Source organism: Amphiprion ocellaris, chromosome 14, assembly GCF_022539595.1.
Source record: "Amphiprion ocellaris isolate individual 3 ecotype Okinawa chromosome 14, ASM2253959v1, whole genome shotgun sequence".
In the NCBI taxonomy this organism is placed as follows: domain Eukaryota; kingdom Metazoa; phylum Chordata; class Actinopteri; family Pomacentridae; genus Amphiprion; species Amphiprion ocellaris.
In genome coordinates this window covers 2904996-2928065 of record NC_072779.1, presented here as the reverse complement: position 1 = coordinate 2928065, position 23070 = coordinate 2904996, and the positions used below count along the sequence as shown (strand labels likewise).

The following is a 23070-nucleotide window of genomic DNA, read 5'->3' as shown; positions in this document are numbered from 1 at the left end:
ACCACAGTGCACACGTCTGATGTTGCTCACAGTGGTCCAAGGGACGCTCAGGGAGTTTGTGTGTTTGCTCACACTCAGACTGAAAAATTACAGGGAACATTGATTGAAATCCATCCCACTGGACTGAGGTTAAATATGACTGAATGGAAGCAGCCGTGGCTTTTTTCTCACATATATGTGAACACAAATATATCAAATGCATGTTGAATCTAGTAAATATATAAGCAGAGGTAATAATGTTGGTAACCATCTCTCAGACTGGGACTCTGTGTGAAGCTGAAGGTTCTAATTAGGTTCACATGCTGATTGTTTGCATTACCAGCTGTGTTTATTTTTCATTTATTTACTTATTTGTAGATCTTTGATCTGATCTGTAGATCAAATTGACCTGTTTTAAAGTTTGAAAATGTGGAAAAAAAATATATTTTCACAGTGAAACTTCCACATTTTCAGCATTTTTAGGAAATTTTTGAACATTTTTTGGTGGAAAAAAGAAATGTTAAAAATGTTTCTTAAGAACATTCACAGAAAAATCAACCAAAATCCAATGAATTTTGCTGGATTTTGGTTGATTTTTATGTGAATGTTGTGAAAGAAAATATTAGAAGTTTTACTGATATATATGGAATCACTTTAGATATTTATAGGATTTTATTTGGAAGATTTTTACTCATTTTTAAAAAAATATTTACAAGAATTTTCTTGCCAAATTTGGGGGATTTTTTTAAGGGAAACTTTTTCGGAATTTTTGGAATTTTCTTCCTGAAGATTTTGCAAATTTTTTGTGAATTTGGGGATTTTTTTTGCTGAATTTTTGGATTTTCTTCAGAGAAAGGAACAATATTTTTTGGTGCCCGTAAATGAAGACAACAGGAGGGTTAAACCGGAAAACACAAATCTGTAACTGAATCCTTCCATTAACAGACAGTGGAATAAAATGTCATTTTTAAATAATTTAAAAAATTAAAGTAGATCCAGTTATAGCAAAGCTACTTACAGCTGGGTGAAGACATTTGAGGCGATTCTCTGACAGATTTTCCAGTTGGTGTTTTTGCACATGGGGGAGAACATGATTAACCCTCCTGTTGTCCTCATTTACAGGCACCAAAAAATATTGTTTCTTTGTCTGAAAAAACATCCAAAAATTCTGCCAAAAAAAATCCCCAAATTTCTGAAAATTTGCTAAACCTTCAGGAAGAAAATTCCAATAATTCCTGAAAAGTTTCCCTTAAAAGTTTTAGTTTAAAAAAATCCCCCAAATTTGGCAAGAAAATTCTTGTAAATATTTTCAAAAAATAAGTAAAAATCTTCCAAAAAAATCCTAGAAATAACTAAAATGACTACATATATATATCAGCAAAACTTCTCATATTTTCTTTAAGAACATTCACATAAAAATCAACCAAAATCCAGCAAAATTCGTTGGATTTTGGTTGATTTTTTTGTGAATGTTCTTAAGAAGCATTTTTGACATTTTTTTTCCACCAAAAAGTGTTCACAGATTTCCTAAAAAAATGCTGAAAATGTGGACATCAGAAGTTTCATTGTGAAAATATATTTTTTCCCCACATTTTCAAACTTTAAAACAGGGTCAATTTTGACCCGCAGAATGACACGAGGGTTAATATTGCCTTATATAGTTTATTTTTAATGCTGCTATACGGAGAGTGCTAAATTGATTTTCATTTTTTTCTGTAACAGTGACAATAAAGATCTATTCTATTCTCACACAATTCAGGAACCTTAAAGCTGGAGTTGCAGCTACTCGGACGTTTTACTGCAACGGACAGGAACTAGAGCCGGAAGTGAGTGCGCCGTTGTTTATCCTCCCCTGCTCCTCCACCATGAAGGAGGCCACCATGGCTCTCTCCGTTAGTGTGGAGGCTCTGCAGCTGCAGGCGGACCTCCTGGAGGACGCTGCTTACCGGGACGACGGCCTGTGTGTGGTCGGTATCTTCGGTAAGAGCAACATGCAGCCCGGGCCGCTGAAGGACTCTCTGGTCAACACTCTGGCCGACAAACACATCTTCTCCCTGCTCGGCGGAGCGGAGGACGGCGGCTTGGCTGACAGCAGCATCCGGGCCTTCTACAACCAGGAGAACCGGGTCCTCTACCTGCTGCTGTCCTCCGTGTCCGACAGCCGGCAGCTGCTGCGGGCCTGCCAGTCCCTGAGCGCCGCCACCAGCCACTCGGACGCCCACGACTTCTGGAAGGGCCTGGACCGGCAGCACTGCCTCCACCTGCTCTACATGTTCTCCGTGTGCCACGTACTGCTGCTCGTACACCCCAACCACACCTTCGACGTGACCTACGACCGGCTCTTCAGGGCCTTGGACGCCCTGAGGCAGAAGGTCCTTCCTCTGATCCGGGCTGCCATCAAGGACTGCCCGGTGTCCAAAGAGTGGAAGCTGAACTGCAGACCCTGTCCTCCACGGCTGCTCTTTGTCTTCCAGATGAACGGAACCCTGAAGGTCTGGATTTAGTCAAACCTCAGTCCTCTAATGTCCAGTTAGAGTCTACAGTAGTAGTGAGAAATGTCACTTATAGATAGATAGATAGACTGTAGATAGATAGACGATAGATATTCATGAATCCCCAGGGAAATTCAAAGTATTGCCTCTCAGTAGAAACATACGAGTGTTTCCTCCAACACACAACCACAAACAAATACTTTATAAAGATTTTATATATATATATATATATATATATATATATATATATATATATATATATATATATATATATATATATACATACACTGGGCGATATGGCCTAAAAAAAAAATCTCCGATTTTTTTCACAAAAAATCCCAATTCACGATTTATCCGATTTTTTTTTTTTTTTTTTTTTTACCCCCTACCTAATCTCTGCACGCCGGAGTCCAGTCTACTTTATGCAAATGAGCTGCAGCCCTCTCCAGGTAAACACACCTGATCGCAGCTGGAAATGCGCCGCATGTGGCATGCTGGTCCGGTTGCAGTGCGTTTCCAGCTGTGATCCGGTGTGTTTACCTGGAGAGGGCTGCAGCTCATTTGCATAAAGTAGACTGACTTCTACTTTATGCAAATTGCATGCGGCGTGCGAAGATTCCACGCATCGTTAAACTGTCCTCAAACTTCTAAACTAGGCGTCGGTGACCTAAAACGAGGACAGATTCAGCTGCTGCAGATTATTTCTCGCTTCAAATGCTTTCAGAAATACGTTTCGTTGACGTGTTTTTTGAAATAAAAGGTAAAGTTTGCGGCCGAGCCGCTGTGTTTATCTGACTTGTCTGCAGGACTGTCCAGCTGAAAGCTCGGTGACCTCACCACGTAGCGTCCTGCTGTTGCTCAGAGCTGTCATGTGACCATGTTGTGGTCCGCTAGTGACCGCCGTCCGTGCCATTTTCAGATGTGGTGCGTTGCCGTGCGGGAAAATATCATCTAGTGGACACGTACCTTTAGATCTGCACCGCTCGCCGCCATGTTGTTTGTATATCAAGCGCGGGGGGGGAGGGGGCGCACTCTGAACTACGGGAGCCCAGCGGGAAGGCGTTGGTGGCGGATGTTGATGAGAAAATCGATTTTCATTAAATTAATTAAATTAAATTTCGACATTAAGTAAAAACTCGAATTAATCGATAAAATCGATTTATTGCCCAGCCCTACTGGTTTGAGATATATATATATATATATATATATCTCAAACTTTATTTAGTGGCTAAATATCCAGCCAAGAGTTGTAGCTGAAATCTATTCATAATTATTACTACATACTGATGTGAATTACTGAAATCTATGTGATATAAGATAAATCATTCTTCCATATTTCATCAGTATGAATTGTGATCATTGAACAATAAATTAAATATTGCACTTTATATTATAATATATTAAACTGTGTTTCATGCAGTATTAAAAAGTCTTAAATGTATAAATATTTACAATGGACTCAGTAAACCCCCCATATATATTTTATAGAACAAACAGGGAATTAATAAAATATCAGCAGGTTATTTAATAGTTAAAACATAATTTTGTTGGTTTTTTTGGAGGTCTGAGAAACATTTGTTGCTCCGTAGCTGTTTGTATTTTAACAAACTGTAAGTGGACAATTTGTTTGATTTCTTGCAAAGTTTTTTTTTAGAAGTTGACCACAAACAGGACAGATATGAAGTACTATTATTCTCATTTCACACTCTGCAAGAAAGTCAACAATCCTATTTTACAAAGTCAAGGCAACAGATTATTTGTATAGCACATTTCAGACATGAGGGCAACTCAGTGTGCTTTACATAAAAACATTAAAAGCAAAGAAAAAGGAGGATTAGAAATGTATTAAAAACAAGTTAAAATAAGCTATAATAGGAAAGCAGTGGCAAACAAAAGTCTTGAGCTGTGATTTAAAAGAAGTGAGACTTGGAGCAGACCTCCAGCTTTCAGGGAGTTTGTTCCAGATATGTGGAGTGTAATAAGTAAACGCTGCTTCACCATGTTTAGGGGGCTGAAAGCAGACCAGGACCTGAAGACCTCAGAGGTCCAGATGGTTCATAGAGTGACAGCAGATCAGATGGATTTTAGGCCTAAACCATTCAGTGCTTTATAAACCATAAGCAGGATAAAACATGTTGAATTGTTCCATTCGTGACACAGATCTAGTGAGCTGTTAAATGTTACATGTGAATATAAATGACTTCTCTTCTGTTTCTTCTTCCACAGCTCCCTGGGAGCAGCTCGGAGTCTGGAGGAAACCCTGACAAACCCAAAAAACACTCTCCCAGGAGGCGGCTGCAGCACGCCCTGGAGGACCAGATTTATCGGATCTTCCGTAAAAGCAGAGTTCTGACCAATCAGAGCAGCAACTGCCTGTTCACTGTTCCCGCCAACTAGGCTTTCGTATACGTGATCCCGACCGCAGACGAGGACCCTGTGGGCGCTTTGCTCGGCCAGCTGAGGTCAAACTGCATGTTGGGGGACCAGGACTCCACCCCGACGGTTTCAGGGCCGAGGCGTTACCAGCAGATGCGACGTTCGGCTCAGCAGCCCAGCAGCAGCGGGGAGCTGAGTGGCATGTCGCTGGGTGGTCTGCTGGTGGACTGCAGCTTGAAGGAGTTCCTCTGGCAGCACGTTGAGCTGGTTCTGACCAAGAAAGGCTTCGATGACAGCGTCGGACGCAACCCGCAGCCTTCACACTTTGAGCTGCCGACCTACACCAAGTGGGTCCAGGTGGCCTCCAGACTCCACCAGGTCCTCATCAGCAACTCAGACGACGAGATGGCCGAGCTGGCCGCCAAAGTGCAAAGCCAGGTGAAGGTTCTAGAGGGTTTTCTTGACGCTGACACGAAGTTCTCAGAGAACCGATGTCAGAAAGCGCTGCCTCTGGCTCACAGCGCTTACCAGTCCAACCTCCCCCACAACTACACCACCACGGTGCACAAAAACCAGCTGGCTCAGGGTCTGCGGGTTTACAGCCAGCACGCCCGAGGAGTGGCCTTCCAGCGCTACGCCCTGCAGCTCCACGAGGACTGCTACAAGTTCTGGAGCAACGGACACCAGCTGTGTGAGGAGCGAAGCCTGACGGACCAACACTGTGTCCACAAGTTCCACCTGCTGCCTCAGCCAGGTGAACGTCTAACTTTAATCAGTCCTCACAAGCTGTCGTTCAAATTTTTGTGTGTGGAAAAAAAACAGGCAAATTTAAAAATGATGAAAATAACTACCTTAGTAAATGTTTGATTTATCAGTCTATCATTTCACAAATAGCTGTTTTAATATCCATATTTTATGCTGTTAAAACTTCTGTAAAATCAGAAATTGCTCTAAAAATCTGATGATTTGAGGTAGAACGACTCCTAGTTTTTCTCTGCTACACTCGACCTGGAATAATGAGATAAAAACAGCAAACTGGAAGATTTCGTTGATATACATATATAAATGAAGGAAGAATGGCAGGAAAGAAAGAAAGAAAGAAAGAAAGATGTAAAGGAAGGGAGGGAGGAAGGAAGGATGGAAAGAAGGAAGGAAGGAAGGAAAGAAGGAAGGAAGGAAGGAAGGAAGGAAGGAAGGAAGGAAGGAAGGAAAGATGGATGTCTACATATATATTGTAATACAGTAACTGTCTGCACACTGGAAACTTCCCTATAGTTTCTATTACCAGCAATGTGTACAGAGTGAATCGTGCACATATTAAACAGTGATGGAAGACATGAACTTTGTTGTGTAACTCTGGGTGTCACATAACCGTAAAGTTGTAAATAAAGTAGTAAATATACGTGAATTTTACTAGTTCGTATCTACTGGGGCTACAACTTACAGTCCTTCTCCTTATATACTAACCTGCCAGTTACTGTTTTGAATAATTAGCTTTTGGTTTGTCTATAAAATGTTAGGAATGAGTGAAAACGAGACAAAGAAAGCATCAACTCCCTTCATCTGACAAGCTAGAAACCAATAATATGTTTGAGATTTTTCCAATTAATAATTAACTGATTATCAAAACATTTAGCGATTCTGTCAATCAATTAATGGATTAATAAACTAACTGTTGCAGCTGAAATCAGTAACCTCTGACCCTGATTTCTGCAGGAGAGAAGCCGGACATGGATCGTAACCCGCCCATCCTGAACCACAACAGCAGGGGGCGCTCCACCAGCTCCTGCAACTGCGGCAGGAAACAGGCTCCTCGAGAGGATCCGTTCGACATCCAGGCGGCTAATTATGACTTTTACCAGGTCAGGATTCTCACTAAAGCCTCCTGCTGAGGACCACAGCAGAGCAGAGGCTGTCAGAAATCACGTAATCTCACATATGCAGCTCTAATCAGACGATGTGTTGTTAGTTTTGGTGCTAAATTTGTATCACAAGTTTTTGGAGGTGGCAGTTTTTCTGTGTACAGAGATGTAAAATGTGCAGCTAAAGTGTGTTTAGATGAGGCTAGCTGCAGATTAAGGTGATAATTCTCTGTAGGTTAATCATAAATGGGACACCTTCCACACGGTCACATTGTTTTCCTAAACATATCTAATCTAGATTAGACTATTCTATATAAACTAACTCTCTAATCCTCAGACTCTGCAATATAAAGTCCTGCACCTCAGTGGAAACATCAGAGCAATGTGTAGAAGTAAAGTTTATGTTGTGTAACAAAGTTTTAATGCCGTACATCATAAAAAAATCAAAAGCTGAATTTCTTTGATTATTGAATGTAGAAGATCTGGAATTGTTCTGTGCAGTATTTTTCCCACAGGTGTTACAAAACCTGGAAAAATGGGGACTGTACATACTAAAGATATGTCACTAATTACATTTCAAATGTATTTATGTCTCCTATCCGCTCTGTGTGAACACTGCCTGCAGTTCATTCGAGGTCATGCAGATCATCCATTCATTTTTGACCTGATCCAGTTTTGTCATAACAGTTGCACCAAGGTGAACAGAATTTTTCTTTTATCCAGACTCTAGTTCCTGCAAATTATGTATTTTTGGCAAAAATTTTAAAAGAGACAAGCAGAATAAAGAGATTTTAATGAAATATTAATATTACGATTGCATATTTCAGCAGGCAGATCCCACATGAGGAGTTCAAGGGCCATCAGAAAGTTTAAAATCTGACAATTGGTGGCATTTTGCTGATTAAAAAAAAAGAGAACATGATTTTAAACCATGTTGGTGGCTTTTGAGCCTTAAGTGATCATATTTAGTAACTTCTACACATTAAATACTGCATTGCCTCTCAGTGAGGTCTAGGAGCATGTGGTTTTCACCCAGCCAATCAGAGATCACTCTACATTACATCACACTACATCATGGCATCTGACCAATCAGCAGAGGAACAGATCAAACTTTCTCTTTTCTCCAAAGTTGGAAAAAAACGGACTTGCTGCTCGGTCCTCTTTCATATGTTTAAATAACCGTGGTCTCAGAGTTAAAACAGCAAAACAAGCAGCAATTAAAACCATGAATAGCCACACAAAAACAGTTCCCACAAGGTGTTTGACAACTAGAAAAAAGGCTCATCTTTGCTAAAATTCTGAAATCCCCATTTGAGTAAAAAGCTTCCAAAAAAATCCTAAAAATATCTAAAGTGATTCCATAGATATCAGTAAAACTTCTATTTTCTTTAAGAACATTCACATAAAAATCAACCAAAATCCAGTGAATTTCGCTGGATTTTGGTTGATTTTTTTCTGAATGTTCTTAAACATTTTTCCCCCACCAAAAAATGTTCAAAGATTTCCCAAAAATGTTGAAAATGTGGACATCAGAAGTTTCACTGTGAAAATATTTTTTTCCCCCACATTTTAAAAACTTTAAAACTGGTCAATTTTGAGCCGCAGGATGACACGAGGGTTAAAGTCATGCATGTTGCAGAGGAGCATCTGGAGTCTCCTTCAGATGATCAGGAGGAGGATAAATGTGCAGATTCTCCCTACTTTTATGACCCTCATCTCCTTCTGTGATCATGTGAATTTCGCTGGATTTTGGTTGATTTTTATGTGAATGTTGTGAAAGAAAATATTAAAAGTTTTACTGATATATATGTAATCACTTTAGATATTTTTAGGTTTTTTTGGGGAAAATTTTTACTCATTTAAAAAAAAAAATATTTACAAGAATTTTCTTGCCAATATTATTATTTTTTTTTTAAATAAACTTTTAAGGGAAACTTTTAACCCTCGTGTTGTCCAGCAGCTCAAACTGACCCGTTTTAAAGTTTGAAAATGTGGAGAAAAAAATATATTTTCACAGTAAAAACTTCCACATTTTCAACATTTTTGGGAAATTTTCGAGCATTTTTTGGTGGAAAAAAAAAAGAAATGTTTAAAAAAAAAGTTTCTTTAAGAACATTCACAAAAAAATCAACCAAAATCCAGTGAATTTCGCTGGATTTTGGTTGATTTTTATGTGAATGTTCTTAAAGAAAATATTAGAAGTTTTACTGATGTATATGGAATCACTTTAGATATTTTTAGGATTTTTTTGGAAGCTTTTTATTCATTTTTAAAAACATTTACAAGAATTTTCTTGCCAAATTGTTTTTTGGTTTTTTTTTTTATTTTTAAGGGAAACTTCTAAGGAATTGGATTTTTCTTCCTGAAGGTTTTGCAAATTTTCTGAAATGTTGGGAATTTTTTTGCTGAATTTTGGGATTTTTTTTCAGACAGGAAACAATATTTTTTGGTGCCCCTAAATGACAGGAGGGTTAAATGTGGAGATGTCGTCACAGAGGTGATCTCAAAAAGCGACAACTGGAAAAACACTCTGGACCCAGTGGAAGTGCTGCATATAACACGGCAAAGCACCCGGAGCACAAATATGAAAATAGTCTTCATTTCTGACAGAGAAACAACGTTAAAAATGATATTGTCATGATTAGAAAATTGTGAAATATAGCCAGTTGAGCACAAAAAATGTACCCGATTAATAAAGTAGTTGACAGCCAACTGATAAATCTTTGCAGCTCCACTAAATAGGAATCTTTCGAGGTGTTTGTTATATTTTACAGTAAGTATATGCGGTCTTAGAGAAGCAAAGAAAGCAGAAAATATTCCAATTTAAGACACCAGACTCTGTGAATTTTTACCATTTTTTGAGATTTCCCAAAACAAAATGCACATAATAGACCTTCCAGATGTTGCAGGAGCTCTAGGAGCAGAGTGTCAGCACACAAGGAGACGACGTTGACAGGGATAATAGTGGCCAAATTTGAATTTAAATTAGTTTTTTGGGGTTTTTTTTATAGGTGCAGTCTTAAAGCTTTTTACTTAACTCTCTCATGCATCATTACAAGGGTTGAGTAGCTGAGGGTGAAGTAAATTTCTTTGGTTGTTTATTTTACAAAGAAATGTAAAAAAAATAGAATGACGACAATTTTTCAAGTGCACACTGACATGACCAACTATAAAAGATGGTGACTCTACATGCTATAGTTTGTTTCAGTTTATTTCTAGACTTGTCTCCTGTCTGCTCTGTATAAAACACTGCCTGCAATTCATGCCAAAAATCCCTTGTTAGTCACAGCGGAGTTACTAATGTCTTCCTGATTCCGTCCAGTATCACAGAATTTTTTGGTTTTTATACAATTAGTTTAGCACCAATACTTTATTTTTAGTGATTTTTTAAAATAATAATTGTAAAATAAAGTGATTCAGATGAACTTATCACATTTTACGCCTAGATTTAGTTATTTTAATGATATAACGGCAGGTCAAAGATAAATTTGATGATTTTTTTCCGTCATTACAGTTTCTGACTGATAAATACTGTAATTTTGTTGATTTCAAAATAATAATAATGCAAAAAAAACATGCTTTTCATACCCGCTGGCAGGCTTTGGGGTTTTCAGGGTTAATCCTCACCCTGGCCAGATAGCATGACCCGACACTCCTTTGACCAGCGACTGTAAACAACCGCCTTATAATTGTAGTTTTATTCAAATAACAACAGGCCACAGATGAGAAAAGAAAAACAATAATGAGCCGGTGGCACGCAGGATGCCGTCATGTAAAAGTTAGAGCTGTAGTCAGATATGTGAATGTCCTCAGCTGTTACTTAACCCTCATGTCGTCCTGCAGGTTAAAATTGACCCGTTTTAAAGTTTGAAAATGTGGAAAAAAAATATTTTCACAGTGAAACTTCTGATGTCCACATTTTCAACATTTTTGGGAAATTTTTGAACATTTTTTGGTGAAAAAAAGAAATGTAAAAAAAAAATGTTGTCCTGTTGTCCTCATTTACAGGCACCAAAAAATATTGTTTTCTTGTCTGAAAAAAATCCCAGAATTCAGCAAATAAATTCCCCAAATTTCTGAAAATTTGCAAAACCTTCAGAAAGAAAATTCCGATAATTCCTTAAAAGTTTCCCTTAAAAGTTTTATTTAAAAAAAATCCCCCAAATTTGGCAAGAAAATTCTTGTAAATATTTTCAAAAAATGAGTAAAAATCTTCCAAAAAAAATCCTAAAAATATCTAAAGTGATTCCATATATATCCATAAAACTTCTAATATTTTCTTTAAGAACGTTCACAAAAAAATCAACCAAAATCCAGTGAAATTTGCTGGATTTTGGTAGATTTTTCTGTGAATGTTCTTAAGAAACATTTTTAACATTTCATTTTTTCCACCAAAAAATGTTCTAAGATTTCCCACCAATGCTGAAAATATGGACATCAGAAGTTTCACTGTGAAAATAGATTTTTTTTTTTCCACATTTTCAAACTTTAAAACGGGTCAATTTTGACCCGCAGAATGACACGAGGGTTAATATTTCCTTATATAGTTTATTTTTAATGCTGCAGAGTTAACAGGTGGACAAAAACCTCAAAAAGTAGAGAAAAGTCCCCCTGAAAAGTGGATGTTTCAGGTTTGGAGACAGGATCTTGTCATCTCGTGGTTCTGTCTTTTGCAGCTGTAAGCCCTGAACTTTGTCTGAATATTAGATTAAAAAATGCTTTTTGTAAGTATTTTCCATCTTTGTCCTTAAACGCCTCTCCTCCAGCGGTCCATCCTTCTTTTTCCCAGTCGATAGTTTTAGTCTCTTCCTGATAATAATCCTCCGGTGGGGCAGACTTGATCCAGTCCATTAAAAGGCGATGGAGCAGCTTAGGCTCATCGTATGATTTAACATTTGACCTGACCTGTAAACAGAAAGACAGATAAACCAGACAGGTCAGAGAGGTCGCTGTCTCTGGCAGTCAGTCTGTCCTTCCCAGTCTATGAATCTCTGCTGTTACTGATCAATCCTGAGGCTTGTGGTTGGAATTCCAGAGCCGTGTTTTGCCACAGGGGGGCGTTATAGCGCCACTTTACACTCCACTATTGATTATATGGTGGAAGGTTGTTTATCTTTTATCCCTGAGCATAAAACATCCCATAATCTCCTGTGATTCTCACCTAGAGGACTCTGTGGTGGAGTTGAAAGGACTGATGTTGGATTTTAAAGTTGATCTTTGTGATCATTTCAGCATATCATGGGTATAATTTAAGATATAATTACGTAGAAGATCATCAATCCAAACCAGAACATTGATTTTTATTGTAGATATTCCAGTCTATAATGAAGACATAATATGGAAGATCATGCTTGACTTTAAGAGCTCATGTAATTGTGGTAATATGGGAAATGTATTGCATGTTTTTACCCTTTTAGGTGCTTCATATTGTGAAAGCTTTGACACTAGATGGTGGTTTTCATATTAAACAGATAAAAAGTTTCTCCGGCTGGAATATTTTTTAACTGCTGAAAGCAGACAAACTTTAGAATTGTTGCATTTGTTTCTATAATATTTTAAAATCTTGATCATGCCATATAAAGTGGCCAGATTATATATTTTATGATTTAGCACTTTATAACTAAATCTGAATTTAATTTAGTTAAATGTGCCGTTCTCCTCCGTTTAAGTGATGCAAAGATGCACCGTAAAAACAAACAAACAAACTATTATTATAGAAGCTGGGATACCAAAACAACACTGTAAATAGCAAAAAAATAAGAAACGTCTCATAAAAATACAAGTACTTTCCAGAATTAAGTCCTTAATTTTGCACAAAATCATGTATACTTCTGTTTAATTAAAGATAATCACACAAGATAGATAGATAGATAGATAGATAGATAGATAGATAGATAGATAGATAGATAGATAGATAGATAGATAGATAGATAGACTATAGATAGATAGACTATAGATAGATAGACTATAGATAGATAGATAGATAGATAGACTATAGATAGATAGATAGATAGATAGATAGATAGACTATAGATAGATAGACTATAGATAGATAGATAGATAGATAGACTATAGATAGACTATAGATATATAGACTATAGATAGATAGATAGATAGATAGACTATAGATAGATAGACTATAGATAGATAGATAGATAGACTATAGATAGATAGATAGACTATAGATAGATAGATAGATAGATAGATAGATAGATAGATAGATAGGTAGATAGATAGGTAGATAGATAGATAGATAGATAGATGGATAGATAGACTATAGATAGATATAGATAGATAGACTATAGATAGATAGACTATAGATAGATATAGATAGATAGACTATAGATAGATAGATAGATAGACTATAGATAGATAGATAGATAGATAGACTATAGATAGATAGATAGATAGATAGATAGGTAGATAGATAGATAGATAGATAGATAGATAGATAGATAGACTATAGATAGATATAGATAGATAGACTATAGATAGATAGACTATAGATAGATAGATAGATAGATAGACTATAGATAGATAGATAGATAGATAGACTATAGATAGATAGATAGATAGATAGATAGATAGATAGGTAGATAGATAGATAGATAGATAGATAGATAGATAGATAGATAGATAGATAGATAGATAGATAGATAGATATTCTTCTGTTAAATGTCTCTAATTGTAGAAAAACATTGAAACTACTCAACCTCAATTTAAGTTTTGTGTATGAATTTAAAATTAAATGCTTGTGAAATTGGGTTATAATTATTTCATAATTACAGGTTTTTAATGTTACTTTACTTTGTGCATGTAAATTCAGTCTGTTTTTGGACTCTTGTTGATAATTTTGTGTATTTTAAACATGCAGATCTGTAAAATAAAATAGGAGAGGAGCAAGAAATGTCTGCTTTCATGCTGCTTCTCTCCATTAGTGGAACGTTCATCTATAGTTTACTGCCCAATGTGTCCTAGTGAAGTTTCTAGATGAGGCCCTCACATGATGTCCAGGAATATTTTTATCTAAACCATTTCTAATAAATAGTTTGATCTTCTGGAGCGTCTGCTAGCAACCGTTCCCACCTACAGTGATCAGGTGTCCCACTTCATGCATTTTTATCCTTTGTCCCAAATATTGAGACAATGTCCCACATTTTGACTGGCTCAGATTTTTAGAAGGTTTCAACACTGCAGGACAGGAAGGAAGGAAGGAAGAGAGGGAAGGAAGGAAGAGAGGAAGGAAGGAAGGAAGGAAGGAAGGAAGGAAGGAAAGAAAGAAAGATGAAAGGATAGAAGGAAGTAAGGAAGGATGAGAGGAAGGAAGGAAAGAAAGACGAAAGGATAGAATGAAGGAAGAAAGGAAGGAAGGAAGGATGAGAGGAAGGAAGAAAGGAAGAGAGGGAGGGAGGAGGGAAGAAAAGAAGGAAGAGAGGGAAGGAAGGAAGAGAGGAAGGAAGGAAGGATGAGAGGAAGGAAGGAAAGAAAGACGAAAGGATAGAATGAAGGAAGAAAAGAAGGAAGGAAGAGAGGGAGGGAGGAGGGAAGAAAGGAAGGAAGTATGGCAGGAAAGAAGGAAGGAAGGAAGGAAAGAAGGAAATAAGGATGGAAGGAAGGAAAGGAAGGAGGAAAGAAGGAAGAGAGGAAGGGAGGATGGAGGGAAGGAAGGAAGGAAGGAAGGAAGAGAGGGAAGGAAGGAAGAGAGTAAGGAAGGAAGGAAGGAAAGAAAGAAAGGTGAAAGGATAGAAGGAAGTAAGGAAGGATGAAAGGAAGGAAGGAAGGAAGGAAGGAAGGAAAGGAAGACGAAAGGATAGAAGAAAGGAAGGAAGGAAAGAAGAGAGGGAGGGAGGGAGGAGGGAAGAAAGGAAGGAAAGAAGTATGGCAGGAAAGAAGGAAGGAAGGAAGGAAAGAGAAGGAAATAAGGATGGAAGGAGGAAGGAAGGAAGAGAGGGAGGCAGGACGGAGGGAAGGAAGGAAGGAAGGAAGGAAAGAAGAAAGGATAGAAGGAAGGTTGGAGGGATGGAAGGAAGGAAAGAAAGAAGGAAAGAAGAAAGGATAGAAGGAAGGATGGAAGGAAAGAAAGAAAGAAAGAAAGAAAGAAAGAATGAAAGAAAGAAAGAAGGAGGAAGGAAGGAAGGATGGAAAGGAGGAAGGAAGAAAGGATGGAAAGAAGGAAGGAATGATGGAAGGAAGGAAGGAAGGACGGAAGGAAAGAAGGATGGAAGGAAGGAAGAAAAGAAGAAAGGATGGAAGGAAGGAAATGCTCATGTTCTGGACTTCCAGAGCTTTTTTACTCATCTTCTGTTGGGGATTCTAGATCTGACTGTGATCCATCACCTCAGATTATGATCCTTGGTGTTCCTGAGGGGTTAAATGACATCTAAGCAAACCAACATAATCTGCTTTACTGCCTGAACAGCCCCTAATCGAATTCTCTGTTGTTGTTTTTAAAGTACTCCCTCTTTTCTCTCACAGACGTCTTGGCTGCAAGATTGGATGTTATTTCTGAAATTGGAGAAGATCAGATTTGCTGTCTGTGGCTCAACTGAAAGTTTTGATCAACATTGGCAGCTTCTCCTCTCATTTCAAAACATTGAAATCACTGTTCCCTCTAAGCTGCGCGCGTGCGCAGTTGCGCACTGCTGGCGGTCTCCGCGCACAGAAAATCTGCGCTGCGCACAAAAAAAAATCCAACCTAAATTGTAAATAAAATAAACACGTAACAATTCATTCTGTGCTATTTTTCAATGTGAGTCATTGAGTGACCGGTGACTGGCTGCTGCAGCCAATGATGCGATTCACATACGTATTTACCATAGGTAAGAATAGTTTTTGGCTCTTTTTTCATTATTAAATCTTGTTGAGAGCTTCCAGTCTATGAGAGCTAACTAGTTAGCCACTAGCAAAACGCTAAGGCAAGCTAGCAGCTTGACAAGCAAATACCAGACGATTAATAGTAGCTGTAGTATAGTTGTACAAGCAGTAGTAGTAATACTAAAAGTACAAGCAGCAGTAGTAGTATAAACAGCGAGTTGTAGAAGTAGTATCAGCATTTGTAATAGTATTACAAGTTGTAGTAGCAGTGCCAGTATCAGCAGCAGTAGTGTACTATCACTACTACTAGTAGTAGTCACATTACTATTACTACCACCAATACTACCAATAGTAGTTATAAAGCCTAAATCATGTATATCCAGATTACCATCTATGTTCTTCCTCCAAACCCATTTTATGATTGGGATTACAGGCAGTTCTTTAGGACTGCTCTCAAATCATTGAAATGTTACTAAACAAGGTTGTACTTATCAAATTAAATAGCTCTGGTCTCCAGTATATTGGTGAATTCGGTTCTTTGTACTTAATTTATTAGCATGATTTCTTTTTAATATGTTGTGTACAGACTTAATTACTTCTCTGTCTACTTTTCTTACTCCATGTAGGTTTCCCAGAGACTGTGGGTTGAGGAGGAATTGGAAGTTTGTCGGCTTAGACCTGGTGTCATTCCATCAGTGTTAAACTTCCCGGCTCATCTTGGAAGAGTACGTGCCAGAAAGACCACGACCAAGCAGCCTTGAGATCTTAGACAGCGTCTCCCTGAGGTGGGTGTCAACGGTGTTCACGGTCAGGTCTGTGGTAATCCTGTCAAGAAACAAAACAGAAAAAAATCTAGATTATAAATCAACATGTAACCAAAGCACTCTGTGTATAACGCCATAGTATAGGATGTAGTTCAGAAAATGTCAAAGTATAGTATGCTTTACTCAAGAATAACATAGTATGGCCTGTAGTTCATAGTACAGCATGTTGGCAAGAAAAAAAAACAAAACATAGATTATTATGTGGTTCAAAAAGCACAAAATGATAGGATGTTGCCTAAAATTGTCATGTATGATATGTGGTTCAAAAAATGTCATTGTGCAGTATATTGTCAAAATAGTATGTAATTCAAGAAAACATCAGAGTATAATATGCCATCTAAAAAATGCCATTGAATAATAATTTCATTGCACAAGTAAAAGTATAGTAAGTTTTAAAACTGTTCAAATTCTTATAATATGTTGCTAAAAAACAACAAAAAAAACTAAAACAAAAAAGTCACAGTAATATGTCAATTAAAAAAGCCTATAGTATAGTGTGTTTCCCAACAAACATCATAGTATAGCATGTGGCTCTAAAAACGTCACAGTATAGCCTTTAGTCCACAGCTGTCAGTAGGTGAGGAGCAACACAAAAACAGTCCAAACGCTGGTTTCCAGAGGGTTAGACAAGTATTTATTTGAAAGAGTAAGTTTACAACAACACAACATGTGAGGGGGTTAAAAACAAATGGGTGTTAGTAAAATAAAAATAAATCAACAGAACTAAAAGTGAACTTCATGTTGACATTGATGGGCATTCCAACCAGGAACAAAGTAAAAGATAATCAATACAAAAAAAAACTCTTCCTGTTCACCTCTTAAAACCCAAAAACACAGCAGTAGCACCCTAAACTAAAACTACCAATGGGTTCCCTGTTTTCCTTTATGAATAATTCAAAGGTCCCTCTCTATCTCCCCACACATCCACCAACCACTGGAACTCATCTCCAAAGTTCTGCTGGACCAGCTCAGCTTCCCCTCAGAAGAAGTGGCGCCACCTGCCAGATGAAGGAGCCTTTTGAGAGGCAGCTGGCATCGTGATTGGACTGTACTTTGGTCTGTTCCAATCCAGCTTCAGCTCCAGAGACGGCAGGCGGGACGAGTCAACGGAGGCCGGATGGACGAAGACATGCAGCTGAGTACAATCCAGAAAACAACAGAGGAGGAGTGCAGCAGCCCAGAGCCAGAACAACCAGAGTAGCATGGTATGTCTCTTAGAAAACATCACAGTATAGCCTTTGGGATGAAAAAACACCATCATATACATCGTATATTGTACAAATAACAAGTCAAAGGAAAGAGACATACATTGTAGAATTGTAGTAATTGTGGGCTGACTGATTTACTGATTATCAGTATTTTATTTTTTACTGATTTACGGTAATAAATACATTTAAAAATGGCGCTGCTTTGGCTCTGAACCTTTATCTACCTGTGGTCGCTCTGTCTTCTGTAGTGATTTGATTGGTTTTACGTCACGAATAAAACTCCTTTAACTTAACATCTGTAAACAAAACAAAAACGTATCAACAAAGTTTTCTCTTAGAGTTTGTGTTCTTCTAAGTTTTACTAAAGATTTTAAATACTTTCATTTACTGCAAATGAATATCTACTCCAAATGTCTCACTAATAATCATTATCAGCCTTAAAAACCCACAAAGCACCCCTCTATACTGGACCACACTTAGTACAGTCCGGTTCCCCCTTCTATAAATCTGCTTGGAATCTTCCACTTCCTGTTTGTCAAAGTGGCCTTCTACCTGGACAGGTTTTGTTGGAGCTCATGCAACAAACATTTTGGGTAACTGCACTTTAATATGGATGGATGACACTGAATTAGAGTCTGTTTTAATGAGACTGAGTTAAGATGTGTACCTCTGTCATTAAATAGGAAATTATTTCTCAGAATTCACAGAGAAAAGTCTGAAATGTTTGTTAGGTTAGCGTCCCACATGTTCTTTGGCTCAGCTAAAGCTAACTCTCTCCAACTTCTGGATCTCTTGAGTTGCTTGTTGTTAAATTATCTTGCTCGAGGTGCTGAAGCTCAGAAAGTCTGAGATGTTTGTTCAAAATAAGCTCATTCTCAAGTCTGATCTGAACTGTCCTCTTTTGTTTGAACTTTCCCTAAACTTAGGAGTTAATGAAAGAGCAGCACATCCAGACTCAGTCTCATTTATGTAGAGATTAAACTTCAGTGTCATTCATTGATGTTAAAGTGCAGTTTTTCAAATGTTTGTTGCACATGCTCCCGACCAAACCAGTCCAGGTAGAAGACGATGTGAAGAGAAAGCTCCAGAGGATGAATATCACACATTTACTTTGAAAATAAATGTCCTTTCATTAGATATTGTCATGCAAAAGTTGGATTTCCCTTTAATGATGTTCAAATCTTTGTTGAGTGTTTTGTTGATGTTGGTTTCTAAATGTTTTTTGACACTCGGCCCCAAAGATTAAAACCTTTTACGGCTCACAAGCTGCAACAATTCACACATTATCAACTATATTTCTGACTAAACTAAGATAAAAAGTGAAAAACTGCCTGATTCCTGCATCATGAATGTAAATCTTTTTCGTTTTTATGACAGTAAACTGAATATATTTGGGTTTGACATTTTATAAACCAAAACAAGAAATGAATTAGTGGAGAAAACAATCAACAGATTAATGGACAAAGAAAATGTGTTTTCTAACATATATGGCTGAATTACTCCAACATTACAAGATACATACAATTTTAATTCAATTTTATTTATATAACACCAATTACAGGTCAAATTGTCTCAAGACGCTTTTTTTTTTTGTCATACTTAAAATATGACAAAGTAAGAAATTTAAACCTCTTGACTAATCTAATTTCTTATTTGGTTTTTAAGAGATTAATCGACAACAAAAATATCTTTCTCCACTAAAACTAATAAACATGAGGTCAAATAGAAGGAAGGTAGATATCAAGTTGAACATCTAGATGGAGGTTGATAAAAGTTGACCTTCCCTTCATTTCTCTGGAGCGACTCCATGGATTTTATGGATGGTGGTTAAAGACCTGCTCTTCTAGTGGTCTTCCTTCTAGTTGCTGTAAAAAGTCAGTCCATCCTGGCCGACTTCAACACCTCTTCATGACAACTTGTTCTGCCTCCGACCTGGAAACTCCAGAAACTCAGGAAAACCCGTGGAGACTCAGATTTTCGAAAAACTCGTGGGGCGGGGGAAGGTGTGGTGGGTGGTGGGGGGAGGTGGGGGAGTAGAGGGGGGAGGCCGCCACCCACCTCCCCGCCTACTCTCCGCCCTGACTCCACCCAGACTCCGCCTTGGCCCCACCCATGGGTCACTTCAGGAACTACGATGCCAAAGGGACGACGAATTTATTTCTTTTTATCTGATCTGTAGCTCAGTGAGTTAAGGATTTGCCTATGGAGCTGCAGGTCGCTGGTTCAAGACCAGACACTTCTTAAAGTTTTTGAAAATCGTGACAAAGACAAAGAAAGAAAAGTGCCACTGGCGGGTCTCGAACCTGCGACCTTCCAGTTGGTAGTCCTCTTCTTATCCCCCTGAGCTACTCGCTCAGATACTAATTCTTCTTTTTTTTGCGCATTTATCATCTATTTTTTGTCGTTTTCGAGTTTTTTTTTTTAACTTGAGTCTCGACGACCGTTTTTCTCAGGAGGTTGGACTTCAGCCTTTGTGCTGGAGGGTGGAACCCTCAGTTCCAAGACTTTCCAAAGCCTCCACACCTCCCGAGTCCTCAGGACCTGAGCTTTCACACAGTCTGAGGGCTGAAATTTTCTAAGTCCCACAGTAGATCTCTGTTAGATTGAACCTTCAGACAGTCTGAGGGCTGAAATTTTCTATGTCCCACAGTAGATCTCTGTTAGTTTGAACCTTTAGACAGTCTGAGGGCTGAAATTTTCTAATTTCCTGAGTAGTTCTCTGTTAGTTTGAACCTTCAGACAGTCTGAGGGCTGAAATTTTCTATGTCCCACAGTAGTTCTCTGTTAGTTTGAACCTTCAGACAGTCTGAGGACTGAAGTTTTAAAAGTTTCTCAGTACTTCTCTGTCAGTTTGAACTTTCTAGTTAACAGAAGCCTTAAAACTTGTGACCATGAGTCTTGATTTCACATTTAGACCATCCATCTGAGTTCTTCTCAGACCTTCACCTGTGGGTTCTTTAGAAATCCTGAACAAACTTTTGATTCTCTTCACTGAACAGTAAAGTCTGTGGAGATCAGAAGGTAACATTAGTTTGATCGATGCCTTCAACTACTAGTAGACTTTATCTGGAAGCAGTTTTCTGAAATGAGTTCTTAGTAAATCTGTCCACAATCAAACCAAGAACATAGAAAGAGGAAATGTTTGAAGAAACAACTTGATGTTTTCATTTCAGACTAGAAAACGCTTGAAGACTTTTATCTGTTTTTGCTTTTTTTGATCGTTTTATTGTCTCTTCCGTTTAATTTGATCTTCTAAAGTTTAACTGGTGTCTTTTCAAATGTTTTGTCTTTAGTTTGATTCTTCTTAAATGTTTAGTTTTGCTCTTTTCTCACCTTTTATTCTTTTCTAATGTCTGATTTGATTTTGAAATGTTTTGTCTCTTTAATGTTTAATTGTTGTTTTTTCAAATGTTTTATTGGCTTGTTTGAAAAATTCCTTTTTCTTTTCCAATGTTTAATTTTTTGATTAAATCTTTGTTAAGGTTTTTCTTTTTAAATGTTTTACCACCTTTTAATGTTTCATTTTCTTTTAAAATGTTTCATTGTATTTTCTGTTTAATTCCTGTTTAAAGTTTTATTGTCTTTAAGATTTAATTTTCGAATTAAACATTTAATTTTTTAATTAAATGTTTTGTCTTTTTACAGGTTTAATAATCTACTTAAATGTTATGTATTTTTAAAAATGTTTAATGATGTAAAATATTTCATCTTTAATATTTAATATTTTTGTTTAAAAACATTTAATTTCATAATTACATGTTTTTTATCTTCCATTTAATTATTTAATTAAATATTTTGTCTCTTTAATATAATTTAATTGTATTTAATGTTCAATTTTCTTGTTAAAGTTTTATTGTATTAAATGTTTTTTTCCTTTGATTTAATTGCTTTTTTAAATGCAATTTATTTCTTTAATCTTTTTTTGTCAAGATTTTAACCCCAACCTTTAAATGAAATAAACCCTTAAATCACAATGAAAATACTTCTGTTATCACAATCATGAGTTAGTCAATTATTCAGTTTATCAATTCAACTTTATTTGTTTAGCACCTTTCACACAGATGACAAAACTAAACAAGCAAAGAGAAAAACTATGCTAAAACTATGATTAAAACTCAATAACATATTTTTTAAAAAAGAAAAAGATTTAACATGGTAATAAAATATGTTGTGTTCAGGGGATGGAGGGAGTTTATTGAAGTCTTCTTGGGCTCACATGGAAAATCATTTAAAATATAAACTTGATATTCAGTCTAAGGAAACTGCAGAGCGACAGAAGAACCAACAATATCTCCTGTTTTCTCCTTTAATGAGTTGACTCTTCTTGTGCTTTCAGACCAAAGAACTACAGACTCTTCACAACCTGCTCAAACTCTTGGTACAGGACCTCACCACACGGGTCAAGAAGGTTTCTGTCTCATTTCTACTCTGAAGATCACCTTCTCCTGCTCTAACTGCTGACAAATGTTTCTGCTGCTCTAAAGTCTGATCTCCAGAACTTCCTAAAAACTCTCAAAGTCTCTTCTGCTGCAGGTTGCTTTGTAGAACTGTTCCAGAAAACCTCACTAAACCACATGGAGGGGCCTCAAGATAGTTGTCTAAATGAAACCATACAAAAACCAAACTAGCACAACCCAAACGCTAAAGTCTCCTGCAGCCTACCAGAGAACCTCTTTAAACAAAGAATCAGGACAGGAACTCTTACCTTCTGGACAACCAACGTTGGTTCTCAAACAAGAATACAGAATGTGTCTGACCAAAAACCTCTAAAGACTCACTACAGCCAAGATAAAGACACAACTCAGCTGCACCAAATCCACTAATCACTGCAAACATTAGCACCATGTGCTAACTGTGGCTAAAGAACCTCATTTACCAAGACAACTATCCAGTACAAAGCCCTAAAACACACCAAGAAACACATTAAAGACGATTTTACTGCTGGAAGCTGCAAGCCAACGCCTAAAGAACAAACTAAAGCAATGGAACCAAACCCAGTTCACTGGTGAAGAGAAACAGAGGAAATGTTTGTCTGCAGCTAAATAAAGCAGGAAGACACTGAGCTGCTCAGGTGTTCCTGATAACACCAAGCAGCCACCTGGACAGCCAATAGGAACACAGCTTCCTGGAAGTCCAGAGGGCGGGGTTAGTCAAGGAAATTTAGTTTCAAGTTGAAGCAGAAAGTTAACAAAGAAAGTTGAAAACCACCTTCTGATCCCTGAAATCTCTGAGTTTTCACACAAAGAACACCTGAACATGTCAAACTGGTTCCATAGTAGAACCATCATTGTAAAAACGTCATAGTATGGTGTGTTGCTCCAAAAACATTAGGACCCGGCTGTCAGGGGACAAACATGTAAGAAACATGAGAACAGAGAGAACCCAACCAGTAGGTCACAGTTTATCATCATCTAATCATCTCCTGAAGTCCATATGGTGAGAGACATCAGTATCTGGTTGTTCATTTACCAGAGGATGCTTATAATCATGCTGATGTGGTCTGTACTCTACAGTA

General features: G+C 37.5%; 1 protein-coding gene across 1 annotated transcript; it reads left to right on the top strand.

Annotated features, from left to right (window-relative positions):
• The first annotated feature begins 1805 nt into the window (after nt 1–1805).
• LOC111568433 (nonsense-mediated mRNA decay factor SMG8-like) lies at nt 1806–23048 on the top strand. Its single transcript, XM_055017344.1, is given in 4 exon segments — nt 1806–2471; nt 4698–5601; nt 6564–6709; nt 21892–23048. Coding segments are annotated over 4 exon segments (1773 nt in total). The 5' UTR covers nt 1806–1844; the 3' UTR covers nt 21988–23048.
• Nucleotides 23049–23070: the final 22 nt, after the last annotated feature.